At 32.7% G+C, this 23,299-nt stretch overlaps 1 protein-coding gene across 1 annotated transcript in view; it reads left to right on the forward strand.

Annotated features, from left to right (window-relative positions):
* Window positions 1-7,128, forward strand: part of LOC132270320 (mannose/glucose-specific lectin-like) — a 46,589-nt gene extending 39,461 nt beyond the window's left edge. Inside the window, exons 5-6 of the mRNA XM_059771504.1 lie at window positions 6,070-6,504; window positions 6,892-7,128. Coding sequence (XP_059627487.1) covers window positions 6,070-6,504; window positions 6,892-7,128 — 672 coding nt within the window. The remainder of the gene's footprint in view (window positions 1-6,069; window positions 6,505-6,891) is intronic.
* The last annotated feature ends 16,171 nt before the right edge of the window (window positions 7,129-23,299 follow it).

Here is a 23,299-nt window from a genome sequence, read left to right on the forward strand (position 1 = left end):
TGGTCATCAGGACCATCCCATGGTCTTGATTTGAGGCGCACCGTAGTGTAATGCACCTGACCGCACCGAATCAGAATCGTTTTTATGCACAGAGACCTCTAATTTGTGTACCCAGTATGCATATATATTAATTTTTTATACACATACATAATTCTAAAAATATCATAAAAATATAAAACAAATCCAGAAAAATATAGAAAAATTCCGAAAATTCTAGAAAAATTCCAGAAAAATAATTAACCCTTTGGGTCACAAATTTACCTATACATTGATTTTAAAAACATATATACCATACCTATATACATAATTAAAATCCAATGAATACACAAATTAAATATAATAATTTATATATATATTTTTTTCGATCTAACATGATTTAATTAATGATTTTAAACTAAATTTTGGCACCCAAGGTGATAAATTTATGGGTCCTAAGAGGAGAGTTAGAGACAACTTGCCTGAAGATTTCGAAACGAAATCGAAGCTTTAACCTTTGATTGTCTCTTCCAATTTCGGTATCCGCTTTCTCAGATCCAGCCTACTCCTTGTCCGTTCTCTCTTCTTTTTCCCTCTTTGTCTCTTTTATTTTTCTAACGTGAAAACTTCTTAACCCTAAACCTTATGTGTATATTTATACACATTAAACCCTAAATCCTATTCCTAGTAGGATTACAAAATAAAATAATAAACTAATATTATTTAAATAATATAATATATATATATATATATAAACATATATTATATTACTTATGCATATATATATCTCCCATAATTAACCATCGGTTAATTAAATCCTAAATCCTATATATATATATCCATAAACCTATATTCTTCTGTAACACTTATCAATTAATTATATTTATATATAATTAAATCAATAAAAATGATTATTTAAATAATCAAATACCCATTGGCCTTTATTAATTAACCCATCAAGGCTTCATCCAAGCCCAAGACCATATCCTTTGGTCCAACATTCCTTAAGCCCAAACCAATTAATCTAAATAAATAAAATAATTAAATAAATACTTAAACTAAAATACTAATTACATAAAACACATAAACAAATAAGAATTTACAACTAAGTCACATCATATCAATACGCCACAATTCAATCAATAATTAAATACACACACATCAATCATCATATCAATTCAATAAATATATAATCACAAAATAAAATCTAACTAAAATGAGACAATTAATCTAAACATTCAATTAAATAAAATAAATCATTTAAAAATAAAATAAAATTCATTAATCCCAATTAATAAATCCTTTAAATTATCAGGGTATTACAATCCAAGAATGGTAGAAATTCACAAGGTAGGAAGAGTGTTGGCTTACATCAAGTCGACCATTCAAATGAAATAGCCGCCGAAATGAAGTCTTTATCTCAAAGGTTTGATTAACCAAAACTCGGCAAACCAAGTATCTTCCTTTCCCAACCATTCTCATTGTCCTCACGGACAAGTGCAAAGTGAACCTAATGAACAAGTCAATGCGGTTTTTGTGAACCAAGAGAACAATCCTTGTGGTGCTCATTATAATCCAAGTTGGAGGAATCATCGGAATTTCTCTTGAAAAAACCAAGGAGAGGGCTCAATCCCAAGGCGGTTTTTAAGGGAAGTACATTCCACCTTTACTTCAAAACCAAGGATCCCAAGGTTATAAACCTTATCAATTATAAGGGAATCAATTTGCTAATTCTCATTTTCCCAACCAAACCTATTCCCAAGGTAATACTAGAAGTCCCGCCTTTGAAGAGAAAGTTTTGAATTCTTTGGATACTTTAGAGGCTAACACTCAATTACTTCATTCTCACTCTTAATCTATTGCAAAGCTAGAAACCAAAGTAGGGCAAATAACAAGCACTCTCAATGCAAGAGAGAAGGGAAAGATGCCTATAAATGCCCTACCTAAACAACAATGTGTTGTGGAAACCCATTCCTCATCGGAAGGCCACACCATTGAATATGTTAATGCGGTGACTACCTTGCAGAGTGGTAGGATTGTGGACAATCAAGTTGGAATGTCTAATGAAGAGAGTGAACCGGTGCAACCTCAAGTTGTCACCCGTCCCGTTTCACATCCCATTCCTCTTTCATTGCATATATATGATCTTATAAATGAGAAAGTTTTAAAAGATGTGTTTGGAAAAGAAGTTTTGAAAAATGATGTTAAAAGGTTTTATTGAAAAATGATTTGAAAACTTCTTGTGTTGAAGAGAGTTCAAAAGAAAATTTTGAAAAAGTGTTTGAACCAAAAGTTTCATTTCTGGATGCCTTAAAAGGATTTATTTCAAAAGACAAACAAAAGGCAAAAACCAATGAAATCATGGAAATGTTTAGGCAAGTGAAAGTTAATCTTCCACTATTGGATGCAATCAAGCAAATTCCGGCTTTTGCCAAATTCTTGAAAGACATGTACACCCAAAAGCGGAAGAACAAGAGCCAAGCACCAAGAAAAGTGGTTTTGACCAAGCAAGTAAGCTCATTTTTACAACATAACACTCTTCCAAAGTTTAAGGACCCCGGTTCACCCACTACATCATGCATTATTGGTGATCATATCATTAATCGGGCACTTCTTGACTTAGGAGCAAGTGTTAACCTTCTTCCATACTCGGTTTATGTCAAATTGGGCTTAGGAGAATTGAAACCGACGTCGGTAGTTTTGCAACTTGCCGACCGATCCATTAAGAAGCCTAGGGTATAATTGAGGGTGTTTTGATAAAGATTGACAAATTCTTTTTCCTGGTTGATTTCGTTGTCATAGACACGGAACCGGTTCCCAATCATAAGAGCGAAATTCCCGTTATCCTTGGTCGTCCTTTCTTAACAACTGCTAATGCCAACATCAATTGTAAGACGAGGATAAAATGACAGAAATTTGTGTGTTTTACTATGAGAGTACGTAAGAACTCGGGCCAGTGAATACAATAAAATATTTGAACAATAATGCTAATACGAGTACATAATAATGACACGACATGCCAAGTATTTTAGAATAAGAAAATGTGATAACTCCATTATGTTAATACCATATAATAATAATTGAACAATGTAAATATTACATATATAATGAACTGTCAGATGTGAATGATACTATATTAAGGATTCGGATTTTCTCCTTGACGAGGGAATCTTGCCCACGTGACATTTCCGCACGGCTCTATGTTAAATTTTAACTTTTAACGGCACATTAATGAATATAGTAACACTTAACAATCAAAATTTCATGAATAAAATTCAATAACCACTGATGAACTGGACTTATCTTGTAGTGTGTGTATATATATATATATATATTTATTTATTTATATTTATATACTGGAATTATCTATTTTTATTTTAATAATTAAGAGTTTTGTCTTGGTTTAATAAGTTCACATGTGAATACAAAGATTTGCTGTCTCATTTTTTGAGATCCACCTGGGCGAAAAAAAAAAAGTGAGATGTGGAATATGAGTGCATGGGTCGATTTATCTTTTATTGTTTTATAATACCGCTAATACATAAAGACAGACATGTCTTTTGTTAATACAGTATAATAATAATTGAACAATGTAGCCCACATGCCGTTACCGCGCAATGTGGATCATGTCAAGTTTTAGGATACAAATTAAAAATAACACACATTAATGAATAGTAAATTTTTTAAATTTTAAATGTGTATCTTACATGCATATTTATTTGAGTATCCACAATATAATATTAAGAAAATCAAGTGATATGATTAACTATTGATTAATTCTTTTTGAAAGTTGTAACTATTAATTAATTAGATCACAAATATATACAGTAAATAAAAATAATATATATATATATATATATATATATATATATATATATATATATGTGGGTTAGCATTAGCAAGGTAGGTGAATCCCTTTTGAGCATGGTGGTGGGTTAACATTAACAAGGTATGTGAATCCCTTATCAGCACAAAGAGGATTCTCTCCGTCTCAAAATATATATCCACTTTGAAATGAATAAAATTTATTGACCAACTAACTAATATGACCCGGTTATTAATTAATAATGAAAAAAATAGAAATGAATGTATATATTTTTGAACAGGGTATTTTTTTAAACTCATAATTGCTGAGTCCATTGGCTCTATATACCCATGCCATCTCCCTTTTTTATTTCAAGACGGCTCTTCCTTCTTTTCCTAGTAGCTAACTAATTTTTTAAAATGATTAATTTATTATTAAAATTTTATTATTTATAATAAAAAAATTTATACTCACTAAACTTTTTTACCATAAAAATACCATCTTCTTCATGCATTATATTCATAAAAAATAAATAAATTACTTAAATAAAAAATACATTTTTTTATGCAATATATTCATTAAAAATTAAGAAATCACTTAAATTGTAATAAAAATTTCCACTTAAGAATTTTATTTAAAAATTGATTAAAAAAATTAAAGGTAAATTTTATGAAAATTTAATAAAGAATATGTCATCAAATTAGTATAATTTTTTTTATATAGTTTATTTTAATAAGAAAAATAGATTAAGTGTAATTTAATTAGAAATGGCATTATGGTCATTTAATAAAATATAGTCAAGATATTGGGACATTTTGCAGCTAAATGTGATAGTTCAGAAAGTTTTATGCACAAAATATACTTTAAAAAAATTATTTGTAAATTCAAAAATCGTTTAGAGGAATTTTTTTACACTTTACCCAACAATAATTGAATAATATCGCTAATACATAATAACATAAACATTTGAGTGTGTTTTACAACTAGAATGAAAAAATTTAATAACTTTGCTAACTCTGTGATTAATAGTTGAACAATTTCCCAAGCACCCCAACAATTTTAGGATTACACCCTCTGTCCTGTAATAGTGTCCCATAATATGTGCTCTTTTTGGACGTAGAACTTTCTAAGATGATATATAATAATTGCATTATCACCTTTGAAAATTACTAAGTTGCTTGATCTTTCAAATTTCTATACATATATATATATATATATATATGCAATTTGATTTTCAAACTTGCCACTCATGCAAAAGTTTTGATTCTACATATATTTGCCATGCTTCTCAGGTTTTGTAAAAATTAGGTAACAAGACAAAATATCATCTCATTATTTTGTGTATATGAAGAAAGAAAATAGAAAGAAGAAAAAGAAATTTAAACTCAATGACTAAAACGATTGAAAAAAATCTAATAATTAAGCCACATTAGCATTTCAAGGTTTCAAATCGTCAAGTCACTTTCATATCACACTAATGTCTCCCTATAATATTTAATTACTAAAATATGTCTTAACTTTTATCTTTTTTTTCTCTTTTAGTATTCAAATTCATCTCCACCACTAGTTTGGTTTGGATGAAACTAGTGGTGGAAAGTGAATGTAAAAGATAGCGAAGTAAAAGAAAATTAAGTTTTTAACGCCAATTTGGTTAGCATGAAAATTTTGCACGAAAATTTTGTAAAATTATTATTTTATGATTTGAATTGCATGTAACTTATCAAAAAAAAAAAAAACCAGGATAATAACATAAGTTTACAAAACTTTCTCAATAAATCAAAATTTTCTTAAAATGAAATCTAATGGTTTTGTCATTGCATATGAATGATATATACAAATATTAAAACTCCACAATCCACATTATGAAACATACAACTTTATATACATATCTTGATATACTAACCAGTAACCACTAAATTTTTTATCCAAATTTTGTTTTCGCCTGAGATCTGTTGTAACCTGATTTTGATCCGATTATTAGGCTTTGCCTCTCGGAAAAAAAATTTTGGCCCATTTTTGTCTTGTGGCTTGTGGACCCGGATTCTAGTCTCTATTTTAACTAGGTTTTGTAGTGTGGCAGGAGAAAACATTGAAAGACAAAATTGAGTTTGGGATAGACAAACTATTGTGGAACTAAAAACTTGTAATCTCTATTTATTTGCATATGAAATCTTTTTGTTGATCTTCATTGTGAACGCTACGGTTTTTTTTGTCATTTTTCTATATTATTTTTATCCATCGCTTTGTCACAATATCTAAGTTTATTCTTTTTTATTGAAATATTACAGGTGAAATTAAACTATCCAACCGAGTATCTCGTTTCAATATCGGGTTACTGTGGATACTATAAAAATAGTTATCTTGTTGTGAAATCTATTACAGTACAAAGCAATATAAAGCAATACGGACCATATGGAAAAGAAGAAGGAAGTCGTTTTATAACCCCGTTAACTGCTGGCAAGATTGTTGGATTCTTTGGAAGGGTGGGTGAACGTATGGATAATATTGGAGTACACATTAAGCCATTCCAAATTACAATACCTAGTGTTGGTCTGTTTGGAACTACCAGTGGAAAACAGTGGGAAGACAAAATCTATAGCACGATAAGGGAAATAATTATACACTCCGGATGGCTAATTGATTCCATCCAAGTTGTCTATGATATTGAAGGAAGAGCACTATTGGGCGAAAAGCATGGTACTGATGGCGGACAAGAAACTAAGGTAATATATATATATATGTGTGTGTGTGTGTGTGTGTGTACATTTATAATAATTTTTAAATTTGTGACTCATATATACACAAATTCATTTGATTTTATATTTGTCATGCCTCTCATGTTTTTTAAAAACTAGCTAGCTAGAGAACAAAACATCTAAAAAGATACATATATATATTGGCCATCCTAGTGGTCCACCAAGCATGGTAGTGAATCTGGCACAAAAGTTGAAGTTTGTTATAATTTGCCATTTAATACATAAAAATAATAATAATAACAACAAAAATCTCTTTTTTTTGTTGAAGGTTTTAATGCTCATGCTTTCATTTGTGCAAATATGAATGCCATGCCTGCTTACACATACTTTTCTTTACCAATACAACTTATGTAGGTCACATTAGACTCGGATGAATATTTGATTACAATTTCGGGGTCCTTTGGAGAAGTAGATAAGAAGATTGTTATCCGGTCCCTTGGATTTCAAAGCAACAAAAGAATGATTGGACCATTTGGCACGGAAGAAGGAGAGAAATTTCGATCCATATCAAGTACTTGTGACAAGATCATCGGATTCCATGGAAGGTCTGACAAATATCTTACTTCAATTGGAGCATATCTCGGCAAGTGAGGATAAATTTTTCACAATGACCATGAGCTTTAGTACTCTTTTAATCATTAATAATAATGACATTTGCATTGATAATAATGGATGTTATGTGTTGTCCTTAAAACTTAGTGAAAGTGGTTAAGGCAACACAAACTTGTGTCTGTGTGTTTGATTTCAAGTAATTTTCATGTTTTCTTGTGTGTTTGAGCCTGAAAGCTTGGGTTTGTTATGTATTTTGTAAAACTATGCAATTCAGTGATGAGATGCCAAATGTTATATCTGGTGTTCATTATAATAAATTGGGTGTCTTACTTGCAATTGAATAATCTTTTTGGTTGTAAAAAAATTTATGTTCTATGTTAGGAAACTCCGTCCAACTAGCTTTGATGCCCGTTATTGTAAATTAAATCCCTTTGCATTCAAGCACAACGAAAGAATATCATCACATCACATCACATCATGCTATATCAGTGAAGCACAATACACAATATTTATGTAGTTCACCTAAAACTAGAGCCACGGAGATAATTTTCACTACTATGAATCAAGAAGAGAATTGACAACTGTAGAGAAACCTAATGATCAGAAAGATCTTCCTCCACAAATGTACAGCCTCTTGGAAATAACATCTTTTATTTAAGAAACTATATCCGCAACTCATTAGGCAAATGCAATCGGTCCCAAATAATGTGACCCTTCAGACTTTTCTAGCATCTTCAGAACTCCGAACCAAGAAAGTGAGACCAGTTGAACTTTTTCAGAACAACTTATATCCTTCAGGAATTTGAAACGCATCCTAACACTCTTTTGTTTAAATATATGGTTTGATAAAATCATCATATGACATTGGATTTATTTTGTAGATGGATAATTTGTGTAGAAAAATTGTGCTTCATCCAAGATTCAAAACTCTGTTTTTAGCTTTAGAACATCGATCATACCTCAAAGAGGAAAATATATATATAATATTTTTTTTTGAATAATTCATGTCTTTTACATAAAGTTGTAAACAAAATTTTCGAAGAAAAATTGTAAATAACAGAGAAAACTAGCTACCACTGTTACAAGGTTACTATAACAAATTTAAAAGCTTTAGCATATGGAGACATAAATGCCTTAGTTGTTATTAATAAAAATATTTTTATTCTATTAGCAAACAAATTATTAATAAAAATTTATTTGATGTGTTTGAGTTGGCAATCAGACTGTCCATAATTTTACAATTTTTTAATAAAAAAATCTGGCTACAATTTGGTGCCAAAATGTTCCTTACGTTGATTTATGATATTTAACTTTATTTTATTTTTATAGTGAGATTAGCACTTTTTTATTTTTGTTTTATTATACTCTACTTGTTTTATCTTTTAATTGTTAATTGTATAAAACCTTTAAAAAGTCATAAAATGATTTTCATGGTACTTTTTTAGACTAAAGTTTTAGCGTTTATCACCTTAAAATATATATAAGGTGATGAAAATTATACTTTTTTGTTTTATTATACCCTACTCCATGCCACTGATGAAAATTCGCAAACCTACGTCCGAAGAACCATAACATGGAGTGAAGTCACCTTCCCCGAAGAATGGACTCTTGAGCATATAGTTCCTCCTTCAAAGATTGATAAATAAAAAGTTGAAACAAATCTGTTGAATTAACCAAACACACACACACACACCAATATTGTAACACACCATTTGCCCTCATTAATCACTTGTCAATGATATAGAAATGCATTGCTTGGTGGTGATCTCTAAACCCCAAGATCTCTCTCTCTTACTTACTCTTAATTGCATTCTTTTGCTATCATTTAATTTAATTTAGTTACTCTTTAATCAACCAACCAACCAATTGTTTGATCACTCGACCTACTAGCCCTAATTGTGATTCCACGACATTGCTCGATCCCCACAATCCCTTGGGATGATCCCTACTCACTTTTGTTATGTTAGTAGTAGTGTTGGTAGTGATTTTTATAAATTTAAATTTGACGTAAAAAGCGTTTCTTGAACCGCACATTCACTACATTAATTTTGGCGTACAAGGAACGCCCGTCATCAAATTTTGGCGCCGTTACCGGGGATTAACGGTTAGATTTGGCAACGTCGAATTTGTGGAATTGATTAAGATTAGTACTCTTTTGATCGTGTCTTTACTTTATTTATTTATTTGGTTACTTATTGTGTTGATTACTTAACTAGGTGCATTGTTGAAGAGGAAGCAAGCAAAGGAGCCATCAAGCATTCAATTCAAGCAAGCAAAGAAAGCAAAAAGCTAAAAAATTTAAAATTGTTAAGCTAAGCTTTAAATTTGGAGTTGAAGTGCTAAATGACCTTTGTGAGATTTTCTTTACTCAATCCCTTAGTTGAAGTATGGGAGTATGAATTAAATGTTTGTGAAAGAAGTCTAATTGCATTGTTGTGAAGGCATAGTGTTTGTTATTCTTTGTATTTGTTGTGTTTCGCATTGTGCATGCATGGACGTCGTTCATTGAGACCAACTCTTGTCCCTCTTGATTTATATCTAGAATCTATCATTAGAAATCCTAGGGGAAGAGGAAGTTCAAATAGAGCAAATCTTTCAATGGATGACCATAATGATCATCTTGTTGAGGACCTTGGTCACATAGACCAACAAGGTATCCTTCATCCCAATGTGCACAATGAGAACATACAAGAACTATTAGGCATGCCTAGGCCATTCATTCACCAACCACCACAACAACAAGGCCAAGTTCCATATGGAATGCCAAGGCCAATGTATGCTCCACAACCTCCCATCAACAGTCAAGGAATTCAAAACCAAGGTGTTCATGTTGCACCTCAAGTAGCTAATCTACCTCTTGCCTTAAGAGACCATTATGTGCCTAATGAGTATAATACACCTACATGCATCTAATTGCCTCCATTTATAGCACATCATTATAAAATTAAGCCACAAACCATTCAAATGCTTCCTAACTATCATGGACTTCCAAGTGAAGAACCTTACAAGCATTTGGATGAGTTTCTTGAAGTATGTTCCACCGTAAAATATACAGACATGCCGGAAGAGGTTTTAAGACTCAAACTTTTTCCATTCATCTTAAAAGACAAGGCAAAGTATTGGTTTAACAATCTTAGGCCTTTTTCAATTACTTCTTGGGCAGAAATGCAACAAGAGTTCTTGAAGAAGTACTATCCGGTTTCTAAGACCAATGCCATGAGGACCTCAATTCGAGAATTTTCGTATGGGGATGGAGAAACGTTTCATTAGGCATGGGAACACTTCAATGAATTGCTTAGGAAGTATCCACATCATGATATATCCAAATGGCAATTAGTTCAATACTTCTTTGAGAGCTTATGGGACAACTATAAGGGCATGGTTGATGCTTCCATGGGTGGCTCATACATTGATAGGCATGAGGATGACGTGTGGTGTCTCTATGAGAGCATGAGTGAAAATTCTTTGCATAGAACACTATCACCCAAGAATGGTAGAAATTCACAAGGTAGGAAGAGTGTTGGCTTACATCAAGTCGACCATTCAAATGAAATAGCCGCCGAAATGAAGTCTTTATCTCAAAGGTTTGATTAACCAAAACTCGGCAAACCAAGTATCTTCCTTTCCCAACCATTCTCATTGTCCTCACGGACAAGTGCAAAGTGAACCTAATGAACAAGTCAATGCGGTTTTTGTGAACCAAGGGACCAATCCTTGTGGTGCTCATTATAATCCAAGTTGGAGGAATCATCCGAATTTCTCTTAGAAAAACCAAGGAGAGGGCTCAATCCCAAGGCAGTTTTTAAGGGAAGTACATTCCACCTCTACTTCAAAACCAAGGATCCCAAGGTTATAAACCTTATCAATCATAAGGGAATCAATTTGCTAATTCTGATTTTCCCAACCAAACCTATTCCCAAGGTAATACTAGAAGTCCCGCCTTTGAAGAGAAAGTTTTGAATTCTTTGGACACTTTAGAGGCTAACACTCAATTACTTCATTCTCACTCTTAATCTATTGCAAAGCTAGAAACCAAAGTAGGGCAAATAACAAGCACTCTCAATGCAAGAGAGAAGGGAAAGATGCCTATAAATGCCCTACCTAAGCAACAATGTGTTGTGGAAACCCATTCCTCATCGGAAGGCCACACCATTGAATATGTTAATGCGGTGACTACCTTGCAGAGTGGTAGGATTGTGGACAATCAAGTTGGAATGTCTAATGAAGAGAGTGAACCGGTGCAACCTCAAGTTGTCACCCGTCCCGTTTCACATCCCATTCCTCTTTCATTGCATATACATGATCTTATAAATGAGAAAGTTTTAAAAGATGTGTTTGGAAAAGAAGTTTTGAAAAATGATGTTAAAAGGTTTTATTGAAAAATGATTTGAAAACTTCTTGTGTTTAAGAGAGTTCAAAAGAAAATTTTGAAAAAGTGTTTGAACCAAAGGTTCCATTTCTGGATGCCTTAAAAGGATCTATTTCAAAAGACAAACAAAAGGCAAAAACCAATGAAATCATGGAAATGTTTAGGCAAGTGAAAGTTAATCTTCCACTATTGGATGCAATCAAGCAAATTCTGGCTTTTGCCAAATTCTTGAAAGACTTGTACACCCAAAAGCGGAAGAACAAGAGCCAAGCACCAAGAAAAGTGGTTTTGACGGCGCAAGTAAGCTCATTTTTACAACATAACACTCTTCCAAAGTTTAAGGACCCTGGTTCACCCACTACATCATGCATTATTGGTGATCATATCATTAATCGGGCACTTCTTGACTTAGGAGCAAGTGTTAACCTTCTTCCATACTCGGTTTATGTCAAATTGGGCTTAGGAGAGTTGAAACCGACGTCGGTAGTTTTGCAACTTGCCGACCGATCCATTAAGAAGCCTAGGGTATAATTGAGGATGTTTTGATAAAGATTGGCAAATTCTTCTTCCCGGTTGATTTCGTTGTCATAGACACAGAACCGGTTCCCAATCATAAGAGCCAAATTCCCGTTATCCTTGGCCGTCCTTTCTTAACAACCGCTAATGCCAACATCAATTGTAAGGCGAGGATAATGAAGATCTCATTTGGCCACATGAAGCTGAAGTTGAATATCTTTAATCCCATACCCAATTCATTTGACAAATATGAAGGAGAAGTCAATGTTGTAGATGAATGTCATGATCTTCAATGCCAAAGAAATGAGCTTTTGTGTAAAACCAAAACTTCCAAAGGATCATCTTCAACCTTGCATTCTAAAAGTCTTGTTTCAATCTCTTGCTTTGAAAAGGCATGGAAGCCCAAAGGTTGTAATTGTATAGACAAGGGACCAAAGACTTCTTTTGAGCTTAATCCAACAAGTTTTTCAAAGAACCATTTTGTTGGGTGGAGTTCAAAGTATCTATCACCCCAACAAGGAGGGGATGTATTATAAGATCTTTGATCTGGGCTAAAAGAGCCCAATGTCTTACTAGAGATGTTAAAGACTAGCAAAAGTATTCGTAGGGTGTCAAACCCTATTGCCCCCCCCCCCCCATTTCTATCTTTCATTTCATTTCTTGCGAAGTCTAGATACTTGTTTTTGGTTCATATGCATTTCAAGGAACTTTGGTGAGGATTGCATAAGCTTTCATGTCATTATTGAGCATTCTGCATAGTTCGATCGATCTCAAACTTGAGTTCGATCGATCGAACTCTTCTCTGCATCCAACACTTAGAAAAAATTTTGACCTGCAGAAACCTGCATCCAAATCACCTCTCTATCCCATCGTTCGAACCAACTCCAAGATTGATCAAGAGACCTTCGATCGATCCAACTTCCAACACTTAGAAAAATTTTGAGCCTGCATCAACCTGCATATTTCAGCTTTCTGTCTGATCGTTCGAAACATTCCAAGATCGATCTGAAAGTTCTTTGATCGATCCAACTTCCCAGTTCGATCGATCTCATGTTCCAACACTTAGCCAAATTTTTGAACCAAAAACTTACATATTTTTGCTCTCTGTCTGATCGATCGAACTCTTGTTTCGATCGATCTCAATCTTCATTTCATTATTTTAACTTTATTTTGACTTTTCAAAATTTCAAAAATCCAAAAATATCTTCATTTTTATTTTATTTTATTTCATTTTACTTTATTTTATTTTCATTTTAGTTTATTACATTTTCAAAAATCCCAAAATATCTTAATTAATTTTTAATTATTAAGTGTTTATTTAATTTAATTTAAAAAAAAAAAAAAAAACTTTGAAGAGAGTTCATCAAAGTTCAATCGATCAAAGTTGAGTTCGATCGATCGAACTCTGTCGGGAATGTTTTAAAAAAATAGAATCGAGGGTTCTCAAGATCGATGAAAGGTGTTATGCGCTTTGGGAAGAAAGGGAAGTTGTTACCGTGGTTTGTCGGTCCATTCATGATCACAGATCGCGTTGGAGCTGTTGCTTATCGGTTAGCACTTTCGGATACTTTAGATCGTGTTCACAATGTGTTCCATGTTTTCATATTGCAGAAATTTCTGCGAGATAAGGATCGGTATCAACATATCGATGTAGGGGAGATTGCGTTGCAGTCGGATGCAACATATTTGGAGCCACCGGGTCGTAATGTCGACCGTAGGGATCAAATTCTTTGTAATAAGGTTATTCCTTTGGTGCGTGTTCAGTGGAGTCATCACAATAAGGCTGAGTCCACTTGGGAGCAGGAGGATGTCATTTGCTCGCAGTTTCCTGAATTATGGGAAGAAGGTAAGAGCGAATTCCAAGGACGGAATTCTTTTTGTTAGGGGGGAAGAATGTAATACCCCTAATTTTAAAAGGATAGTCCTGGTATTGTAATTAATTATTTAATTGCATTTTTCAGATTTCTATTGTTTTATTTGTTTGTTACTTGAATTAATTGGGGTTTTAATTATATTTGTTTGTTAATTATTTGTTTTATTATTAATTATTTGTTTTAAATTGAATAATTTATTTTATTGTTAATTATTTGTTTTAAATTGAATTAAGTTAGGAGAATTAATTAATTAATTAGAGTTAGGGTTTCCTTCTGCTTGTAATTAAATCGTGTCTAGGATTTGAGCCGACACATATAGTTGGTTTAGGATTTAATTTAGGGTTTCCAATAAAGCCTATAAATACCTAAGTATACGTCTGCCAAGGGTTTGTTAACCCTATTCACGTAACAGAGAGAAAACACAGTGAGCGACAGAGAAAGAATTGGAGAGAAATAGATAGTGAACCTTGAGAGGTTTACAGAGAGGATCAAGGAGGAAGGGGTAGAGTGCTTCTGGGTTGAACCAAGAGCACTGGAGGTGTTTAACGGCAGCCTAGGACTTTGACGAAAACTTAGAGACGGAGGTTTAAGATTTCTGGACTGAAATCTAAGGCAAGTCTTTGTTCTATTCTTTCCCTTTAATCTGTGTTCTGTGCATGCCTAGCTAGACTCCAGGGGTTTACCTAATGATAAAATGAAGTAATCATGCATGCTTAACGGACTAAAACTGAGAATTTTATGGTTATATATACTTGTGCGTGATTTCATTATTTTCTTAGATCTTTATGTATGATTTGTGGTTTAACTTGAATCTTTGCCTACTAAAACACTTAAAATAATTTAGTATAGACGTATGGGACTTAGGTTGAAGCTTAGGGGCCTTATCAATGAAGTTTTAGGGTTTATAGAGGTTGAACGGAAGAAGAAGAAGACCTCAACACTAACTGAGGCGCCTAAGTTAGCAATTCAGCCCCCTAAGTTAGCAATTCAGCCCCCTAAGTTAGCAACTTAGGCTGCTCAGTTGTAACTTAGCTTGCTCAATTGGGGTTTTGGATTTAAACGGCCAGTTTGGGTTTTTGTGCACTGTTTGGACTATACAGAGTGTTAGCTCCTCATTTAAATTGTTTTAAATGTTTTATAGGATTGTTGTGGACCTGTAATAACAAAGAGAAACAATAGTTCATAAATTGAATAGGGATTGGACAGTATGAAGCTCAGGATAAATCTATACGTTGCACACCGTTTTGCTAGTTATGTTCCGGAACTTTGCAAAGTTTTAATATATGATTTAATTATATATATAAATCATGTTTTACAGTGTTTTAAGTATGGTGATTTAATTAAACCCAACTATACTTAGGTTGGATATAATTGGTACTTAAATTGTTATTAAATGTATCAATTCATGGACTATGTTAGAGGATGTAAATGCTTAAATTTAATATAGCAGTTTACACTACTGGAATTGGATTTTTGGCTCTATATTGAATGTCTGTTAGATGTATACGCATTAAATTTATTTTGTGCATAGTCTGAAGTATAGTCGATGGCTATTTAATTACTATATTATCAACTGCATTAACTGGAGGATTGTATGTACCGGTATGGGACGGTGACATACTAGGTGTAGACTAGTTCAAACACTAAGTTCCACCTAACTTGGATTAAGTTTTGGATTAATCATATAGGTTAAGTCCATCACCTACTTGTGTCACATCAATTGAGAATTGAATGACCTACTATGGTTTCATGATGGACTTGTTATACATATATTAGACCACTACACAGATGGATGGTATTTTGTATTAGTAGGAGTACGGACTTTACATATATTTTATATGGTACCGTGGTATGAGCTTGAGTCTCATGACCATGGTTAGGTCATGTATATCGCCTAGGATGGATAACTGGACATAGGAGTTGTTCCCTAGTAGGTCTAGGTACTCATACCCACCTTAGGGTGCGTATTTGCATGTAGCCTTCTATTCAGGCTAAGACAGACCTACTGGACTAGCGAGCATCCTATAGTATGTACAATGTACATATATGAACTACTCTAGATATTGTTGAGTTTTCCTAGGATGTATATGCATATCAGATTACTGTTTGGATTGTAGTAGAATAGAACTTGTATGTGGGCCTGACCCACTCTTTTATTTTTCCAGGTGTTCGTCAGTTCCAAGGTTAGAGCTTGGACATGTAGAGCAGATACAGACACTCATTCCTCCGACTACGTAGAACTACTCTATATGTTTAGCTTTAGTTTTCATTTCTGTTGTTTCAGTTTCAGTTTGGGATTTTATTAGGGGTCCACAGGATGGATTCCTGAGTTGTATGGATTGGAGGTTTTGGAAAGTTTGGTTTTAATAATTAATAATTGAGGATTTTATAATTTAGTATTCATTCAGCGTTATTATTTATTTCTTTAATTCATTATTTTGCATTCTGTGTTCGTTTTAACATATTAATTGTTCGATATTCCTCGGGTTTGGGCCTGGGCCTTATCAACCTGCGTCTCGGATTCGAGGGGTATCACAATATATCTAATAGATGATATTTTATTGCACACATATATGTGGATTAGTTGTTCAATTAGTTCAACTTGGCTGCTGGTAGCTTTGCATCTATGGTATATATAATCCATGGTTATATAGGTGTCAATTAAGGATCCGTGGATTTCAGTAAAGAAATTGAACTAGTATTAGAAGTTAAGCCATAGTATAGATGATGGTGAGTGCAGTTAAAGTCAACTCAGATTGGCCGATAATGAGGGTGATTTTTAGAATGTAAGTTAGCAAGTTGCAAAATCTAAGACTACGAGTATGTTATGGAATGTTTTTATTTATTAATTATTTAGGTAATTAATTAAGGTATTTGGTGTACTCGGGAAATTATGAGTTATGATTACTAAATGGTAAAGATATTTATTAAAGCAATGCTTTTGGTATTTAGATGAGGTATGTGAACTAGATAAAGCAGTAGTTCGGGACTAACCTCTTAATGATTGGTCGAGATTATCGGATCAATTAGGCATTGTCAGGGACCAACCTTATGCGAGTGCATTATTTTGTGTTATGGCCATGGGTCTAATGAGCCCTTATTGTGTGGAAGTGATTAGGGATCATCTGGGTGAGTAGACATACAATCCAGCCACATGTGTGCAATTGGTAGTCAGGGACTATGCAATTCACACCATTTAATCGGAATGGAGCCAGGGGCTTATGTGAGGTAATGGCATTAGAACGCCAACTGATTGAAGGGAGCCAGGGGCTCATGTGAGGTAAGTGGAATTTTAGTAATTTAAATTCTTGATGGGTTATAAGTTCACAGTTTGAGTTAATGTTATAGAATGACGATGATTAGTAGATATTTTCGTGGTCACTTATATATGTATATATATACGGATTAAGTAAGGATTGACTTGCTGAACGATAATAGTGTTTAGCAATTTCTTGCTGAGCTTGTGAGCTAACTCTTTTATCACTTTCAGGTGCACATGGATTTATCTTGCAAATGAGGTTTTATGGGAGATGAAGATTTTTTGGATTTTCCACATTTTGGTTTTATTATTGTTTCTTAGCAAACACTTTGTAATAAGATTCATTTAGTTGGTGAAATTTTTATTTGTTGGGTTGTAATAAATTTCCTTTAGATTGATGGATTTTTAAATACAATGTATCTTACTGTTTAATCATGGATTATTGTGGATGAATGATGTGAGTCACGTACCAGATTTTAGTATAAGACAATGGTTCTTGTGTTAGAATTTTTGGAGCGTGACAGTTTGGTATCAGAGCAAAGGTATTAGATTGTTTTGGAACATCGAATTATAATTTGGCAAATTTGATAGACTGTTTTTTTTTCCCATGATTTAAGTATATATGGACTAGATAGATATTATGTTATGACTTGTGATCAGAGTGCGCAGTGGAAGCGTAGGACATGATTATAGAAGTGTAAGGCGTGATACCTTATTAGCACTCATTTGGAAGTGGTTATAATAGTTTAGAATATGAGAGAAGTTTTAGAAATCTATGGAGTTTTATAAAATTTTTATAGAAGGGAATGTTTTGCATGTCCTAGTATGACCTTCTAGAGAGTTAATCTTGTTCCTACATTAGATTGATTTTCTGCTAAATTCGTGGAAGGAGAATTTCTATATAAGGTCATGATTCAATGATTAAAGTAAATGTGTTTTTGGAAGTTGAGTTGAAATGATGCATTCTAGAAAATTTCGAGGATGAAATTTCTTTTAAGAGGGATAGAATGTAACAACCACGATTTTTTTAAGAGACATGTTATATATATATATATATATATATATATATATATATATATATATATATATATATATATCGTTAGTTATTTATATAAGCAGATAAAGCTATCATCTAATTTATTTTGAAATTTAAAGGAGTTTTAATTGAACTCAACCACTGGATATATATGTATATGTCTAGAATTGGTTGTATTATGTTTTTTACCTACGTTGTTATCCCGAGGATTCTACGCATTCATTGTTGTGAAGCGAAGAAAAGTCAGGCAAGTTAATTCTTGCTTGTAACCCCTTTTATATATTTGTGCTAAGATCATTATTTATGATTTAATTATAGAATTCATGAATTTTGATTTGGTTAGAATGGTGGAGATTGTATATAGAAGCACTGAGTTAATCTGATGTTATAGATTTGTATGATGCTATATTCTGTACTTCTGAATTATTCTTGTATAAGGATACTGTGGAGAATTACTAGTGATGTTTACAAGTCATTTTGGAATTTTGTCAATCTCCAATAGAATTAGCTATGAGTTTATGACGCATCTTAAATTTGACATAGTTTATGCGTTATTATTCCTTTGTTATCTCATAATGGTTATCCTAGTGATACGCTTGGGTAGATTGTTTTGATTTATTAATTGTATTTATATAATCATGATTTAGAGAGAGACTGATATTATTGCAGGGGTTGGGAATTATATATCAGTTAAATTGATTACATGTATTGGACTTTTGTGTGGCCTGTAGTAGAGCACTATAGTGCATATGTATTCATAGATGACACAATACCTATATTTACATAGATTAGGTTTCTAGTTTTGTTGTCGTTAATATAAATTATTGTCAGAAGAATTTGTTTCATAACCTGTATAGTCAGTAGCAAAAGAGATATTGAACCAAGATGAGATGATTATTTTTAACCAATTAAGGACTGGTTTATAGGTTATGGGACCATGTTCGTAGCATATTTAACAGATGTTGTCTTAATGGAGTATAAGTCATTGTGTGGTTTGAAAAAGAGTAAATGCTTGGAGTTCTGTATTTTACAAAGAATAGAAATTGCTTTAGTTATCACACATGAATTGATAATGGTGATTAAAAGTATTAAATTATTGGAGTAATGAATAAGATGATGGTGGTGGTTGGCGGTAAATGGGTTTTGAGGTTTTACATGTCATGAATACTGAATGTTGGATTATTGATTGGGAGATAATTATTTAATAATCTAGTGTAAGAATTTATTTGGGAGAATTATGAACTCTTAATGTTGTGCATGTGTTGTACATAAATATTATGAAGAATTTAGAGATATATCTAATAGATGGTATTTTATTGCACACATATATATGGATTAGTTGTTCAATTAGTTCAACTTAGCTGCTTGTAGCTTTGTGTCTATGGTATATATAATCCATGGTTATATATGTGTCAATTAAAGATCCGTGGATTTCAGTAAAGAAATTGAACTAGTATTAGAAGTTAAGCTATGGTATAGATGATGGTGAATGCAGTTAAAGTCAACTCAGATTGGCCGATAATGAGGGTGATTTTTAGAATGTAAGTTAGCAGGTTGCAAAATCTAAGACTACGAGTTTGTTATGGAATGTTTTTATTTATTAATTATTTAGGTAATTAATTAAGGTATTTGGTGTACTTGGGAAATTATGAGTTATGATTACTAAATGATAAAGATATTTATTAAAGCAATGCTTTTGGTATTTAGATGAGGTATGTGAACTAGACGGAGTAGTAGTTCGGGACTAACCTCTTAATGATTGGTCGAGATTATCGGATCAGTTAGGCATGGTCAGGGACCAACCTTATGCGAGTGCATTATTTTGTGTTATGGCCATGGGTCTAATGAGCCTTGTTGTGTGGACGTGATTAGGGATTATCTGGGTGAGTAGACATACAACCTAGCCACATGTGTGCAATTGATAGTCAGGGACTTTGCAATTCACACCTTAATCGGAGTGGAGCTAGGGGCTCATGTGAGGTAATGGCATTAGAACGCCAACTAATTGAGGGGAGCCAGGGGCTCATGTGAGGTAAGTGGAATTTTAGTAATTTAAATTCTTGATGGGTTATAAGTTCACAGTTTGAGTTAATGTTATAGAATGACGATGATTAGTAGATATTTTTGTGGTCACTTATATATGTATATATATACGGATTAAGTGAGGATTGACTTGCTGAACGATGATAGTGTTTAGCAATTTCTTACTGAGCTTGTGAGCTCACTCCTTTATCACTTTCAGGTGCACATGGATTTAACTTGCAAAGGAGGTTTAATGGGAGATAAAGATTTTTCGGATTTTCCACATTTTGGTTTTATTATTGTTTCTTAGCAAACACTTTGTAATAAGATTCATTTAGTTGGTGGAATTTTTATTAGTTGGGGTTGTAATAAATTTCCTTTGGATTGATGGATTTTTAAATACAATGTATCTTACTGTTTAATCATGGATTATTGTGGATGAATGATGTGAGTCACGTACCAGATTTTAGTATAAGATAACGGTTCTTATGTTAGAATTTTTGGGGCGTGACATGAGATTAGTTGGATTTGTGATATTACCTTAGAAATTGCCCCAGTGTGGGGTGTGATCATCGGTGGGCTACATGAAAGGAAAATTTATTACAGCATAAGGGGCTAGTAATGGATAATAGTGTATAGGATAGTAGAAATGATGGCCTCTAGTCCTTTTGGGTATAATCACCTAGGCATTGAAGCTCTTGCTTATTAGCATTTCACTGTCTTAGTATGAATAAAATTTACTTGATTGTTGCTTCCAAACATAGGGAGTGACCCTTAGCTTGACATAGTAGTACATATCTTGACCTTCAATGTAGATTTTTTTTTTTGCGGTGACCGAGCTTAGGGATCGACCAAAGCTGCCTACGTATCTTAATTATGTCAAGAATCAGGTCATGCGTAGTTCTGTGATAGCCTTTATCCTGAGAGTCAACAGCTTGAGAAAATTACTTTGATCATTAATTATGATCTTGATCTTGAAACTCTACGGCTTGGGAAAAAATACCTTAATTGTTGAATATGACCTCGATTTTGAGAGCGTACAGCTTGAGAAAAATGTTTTGATCATTGAGGATGGCCTTGATCTTGAGAGTCTGCAGTTTGAGTATGATAATCTTTTTCTTGAATTCTTCATGTATGTCTTGACTTCAAATAAGATGGTAGGAAAGTTGATCATTTTCTTCTGTTACTACTTGGTAGGTATGTGATCGATGTTAATATCTGTTTTGATCAACTCTGTGATTTATCCCCTAACGATGTTTGTCTACTTCAAGGTTTTGGAAGGTGGGCTGGGCGATTGTTCATGTCCATGATTTCTTAAGGTGTGTCAAATGAGTCTTCCTTGGTCAAAGCCCATTAGTTTAAAATCAAACTCTATTTCAAGAGTTATGTTCGTTAAGAGTAAGTAAATGATGTCCCAAGTATCACAGCATTCCAAACGTGGCATCCTGACAAAAAGAAAGAGTTTAGATATATATATACATATATTTAATAGGGATATTAATAATATAATATATGAAGTTGGAGTTTTACAAAGCTTCATTTGAAGTTTTTAAGAAATATATTATCGCAAAAACAGATGCATAATATACTAAAATGCTTATAGTTCATCAAAATTGAGTTTAGATTTTTAGAAAACTGAGCGATATTAATAATATAATATCTAAGTTGTTTTACTAAATAAAACTGAAGCTTTACAAAGCCCTTTATCATAATTGAATTTTTACGAAACTTATTAAAGCAGAATAATATTATGCTAAAAGAAAAATGCTTAGGAGCCCTGAAAATAGAGTTTGGATATTTTTTTTTAATGAAGGATATTAATAATATAATATCCGAATTATTTTACTAGATAAAACTGGAGCTTTATAAAACCACTTTAACAAAATTGAAGTTTTACGCAACGTATTCACTATAAAGAAAATAAAGAATATATATATATATATATATATATATATATATATATATATATATATATAATATTGTGCTAAAAGTAAATGCTTAGGAGAAAGTCCCGGGGCTTTCTCCTTTTACCAAAGTTTCTTCTTGAATAAAATTGATTCCGACTTACTTTAGTTATGTTGTCTATGGAGGAGTGGAAACTTGTAATACCCCTAGATTTTAAGGAAATAATTTAATTAAATAAATTGCCTTTAAATGGATTTAATGGATTTTTTGATTTAAATTAATTTATTTGTTTATTTGATTTATTGGTATGATTGATTGTGTGAATGTTTATGTGTTTGATTGTTAATTAATTTGTTGGTGTGTTGACTTTGTTTGTATGACATGCCTTTGTTATTGTGTTTCTTGTTGAGTATATGCTATGTTTAATTAGATGTTTAATATTTTATTTTTATTTATTGTTATTAAGTGGACTGGATTTAGAGATAGATTAAAGGATTTGATATTGGGCTATAATGGGAAGCCTTGGAGGATTTGGAAGGTTTAAAGGCCCGTGGATTTATGCATGAATATATATTATGTATATTAAATGGATTATATAAGTATATATATGTATATATATAGTTATATAAGGAGTTATATATATATGTATGCCCGTAAATGCATATAAATATTATTATTTTGGAATATATTATATACATATTAAATGGAATATATATATATAATAAGTATACATACATTATATATATATATATATACGTATCTTTGGACTATTATTTAAGGAGGATTTAAATAGTTATACTTATATATGTATATTCGTATATAAATATGAGGAATTATCAGATTAGGGTTAGGAGACTAGGTGTATGTATATATATATATATATACCTATTGTGTAACCCTTAGAAAAAGTTTTTACGTAAGAAAGAAAGGAGGCAGAGAAGTTTGCCGAGAGGAAGAAGAGGGAGAGAGAGAGAGATCCGAGGAAGAGAAGGAGAGAAGAAGCAAGGAGGCCGAACCAGAAGGGAGGCTAGACTAAAGGACGGCAAAGAAGAGGGCAGCCGGAATTTCAGAACAGATCAGAGAAGCTTGCGGCGTCAATTTCGTTTTGAAACTTCAGGCAAGTTCTTCTCTACCTCTCCTCTTAGAACCCATGAGTTCTACACCTGGGGTATCATAATTTAGACTGTAATTGCACGCTAATCACCTAGACATAGGGTTAAAAGCATGGA

This window comes from Cornus florida, unplaced genomic scaffold (genome assembly GCF_030987335.1).
Source record: "Cornus florida cultivar Cherokee Brave unplaced genomic scaffold, ASM3098733v1 CherokeeBrave_3.0.0_Hap2_Chr08, whole genome shotgun sequence".
Classification (NCBI taxonomy): domain Eukaryota; kingdom Viridiplantae; phylum Streptophyta; class Magnoliopsida; order Cornales; family Cornaceae; genus Cornus; species Cornus florida.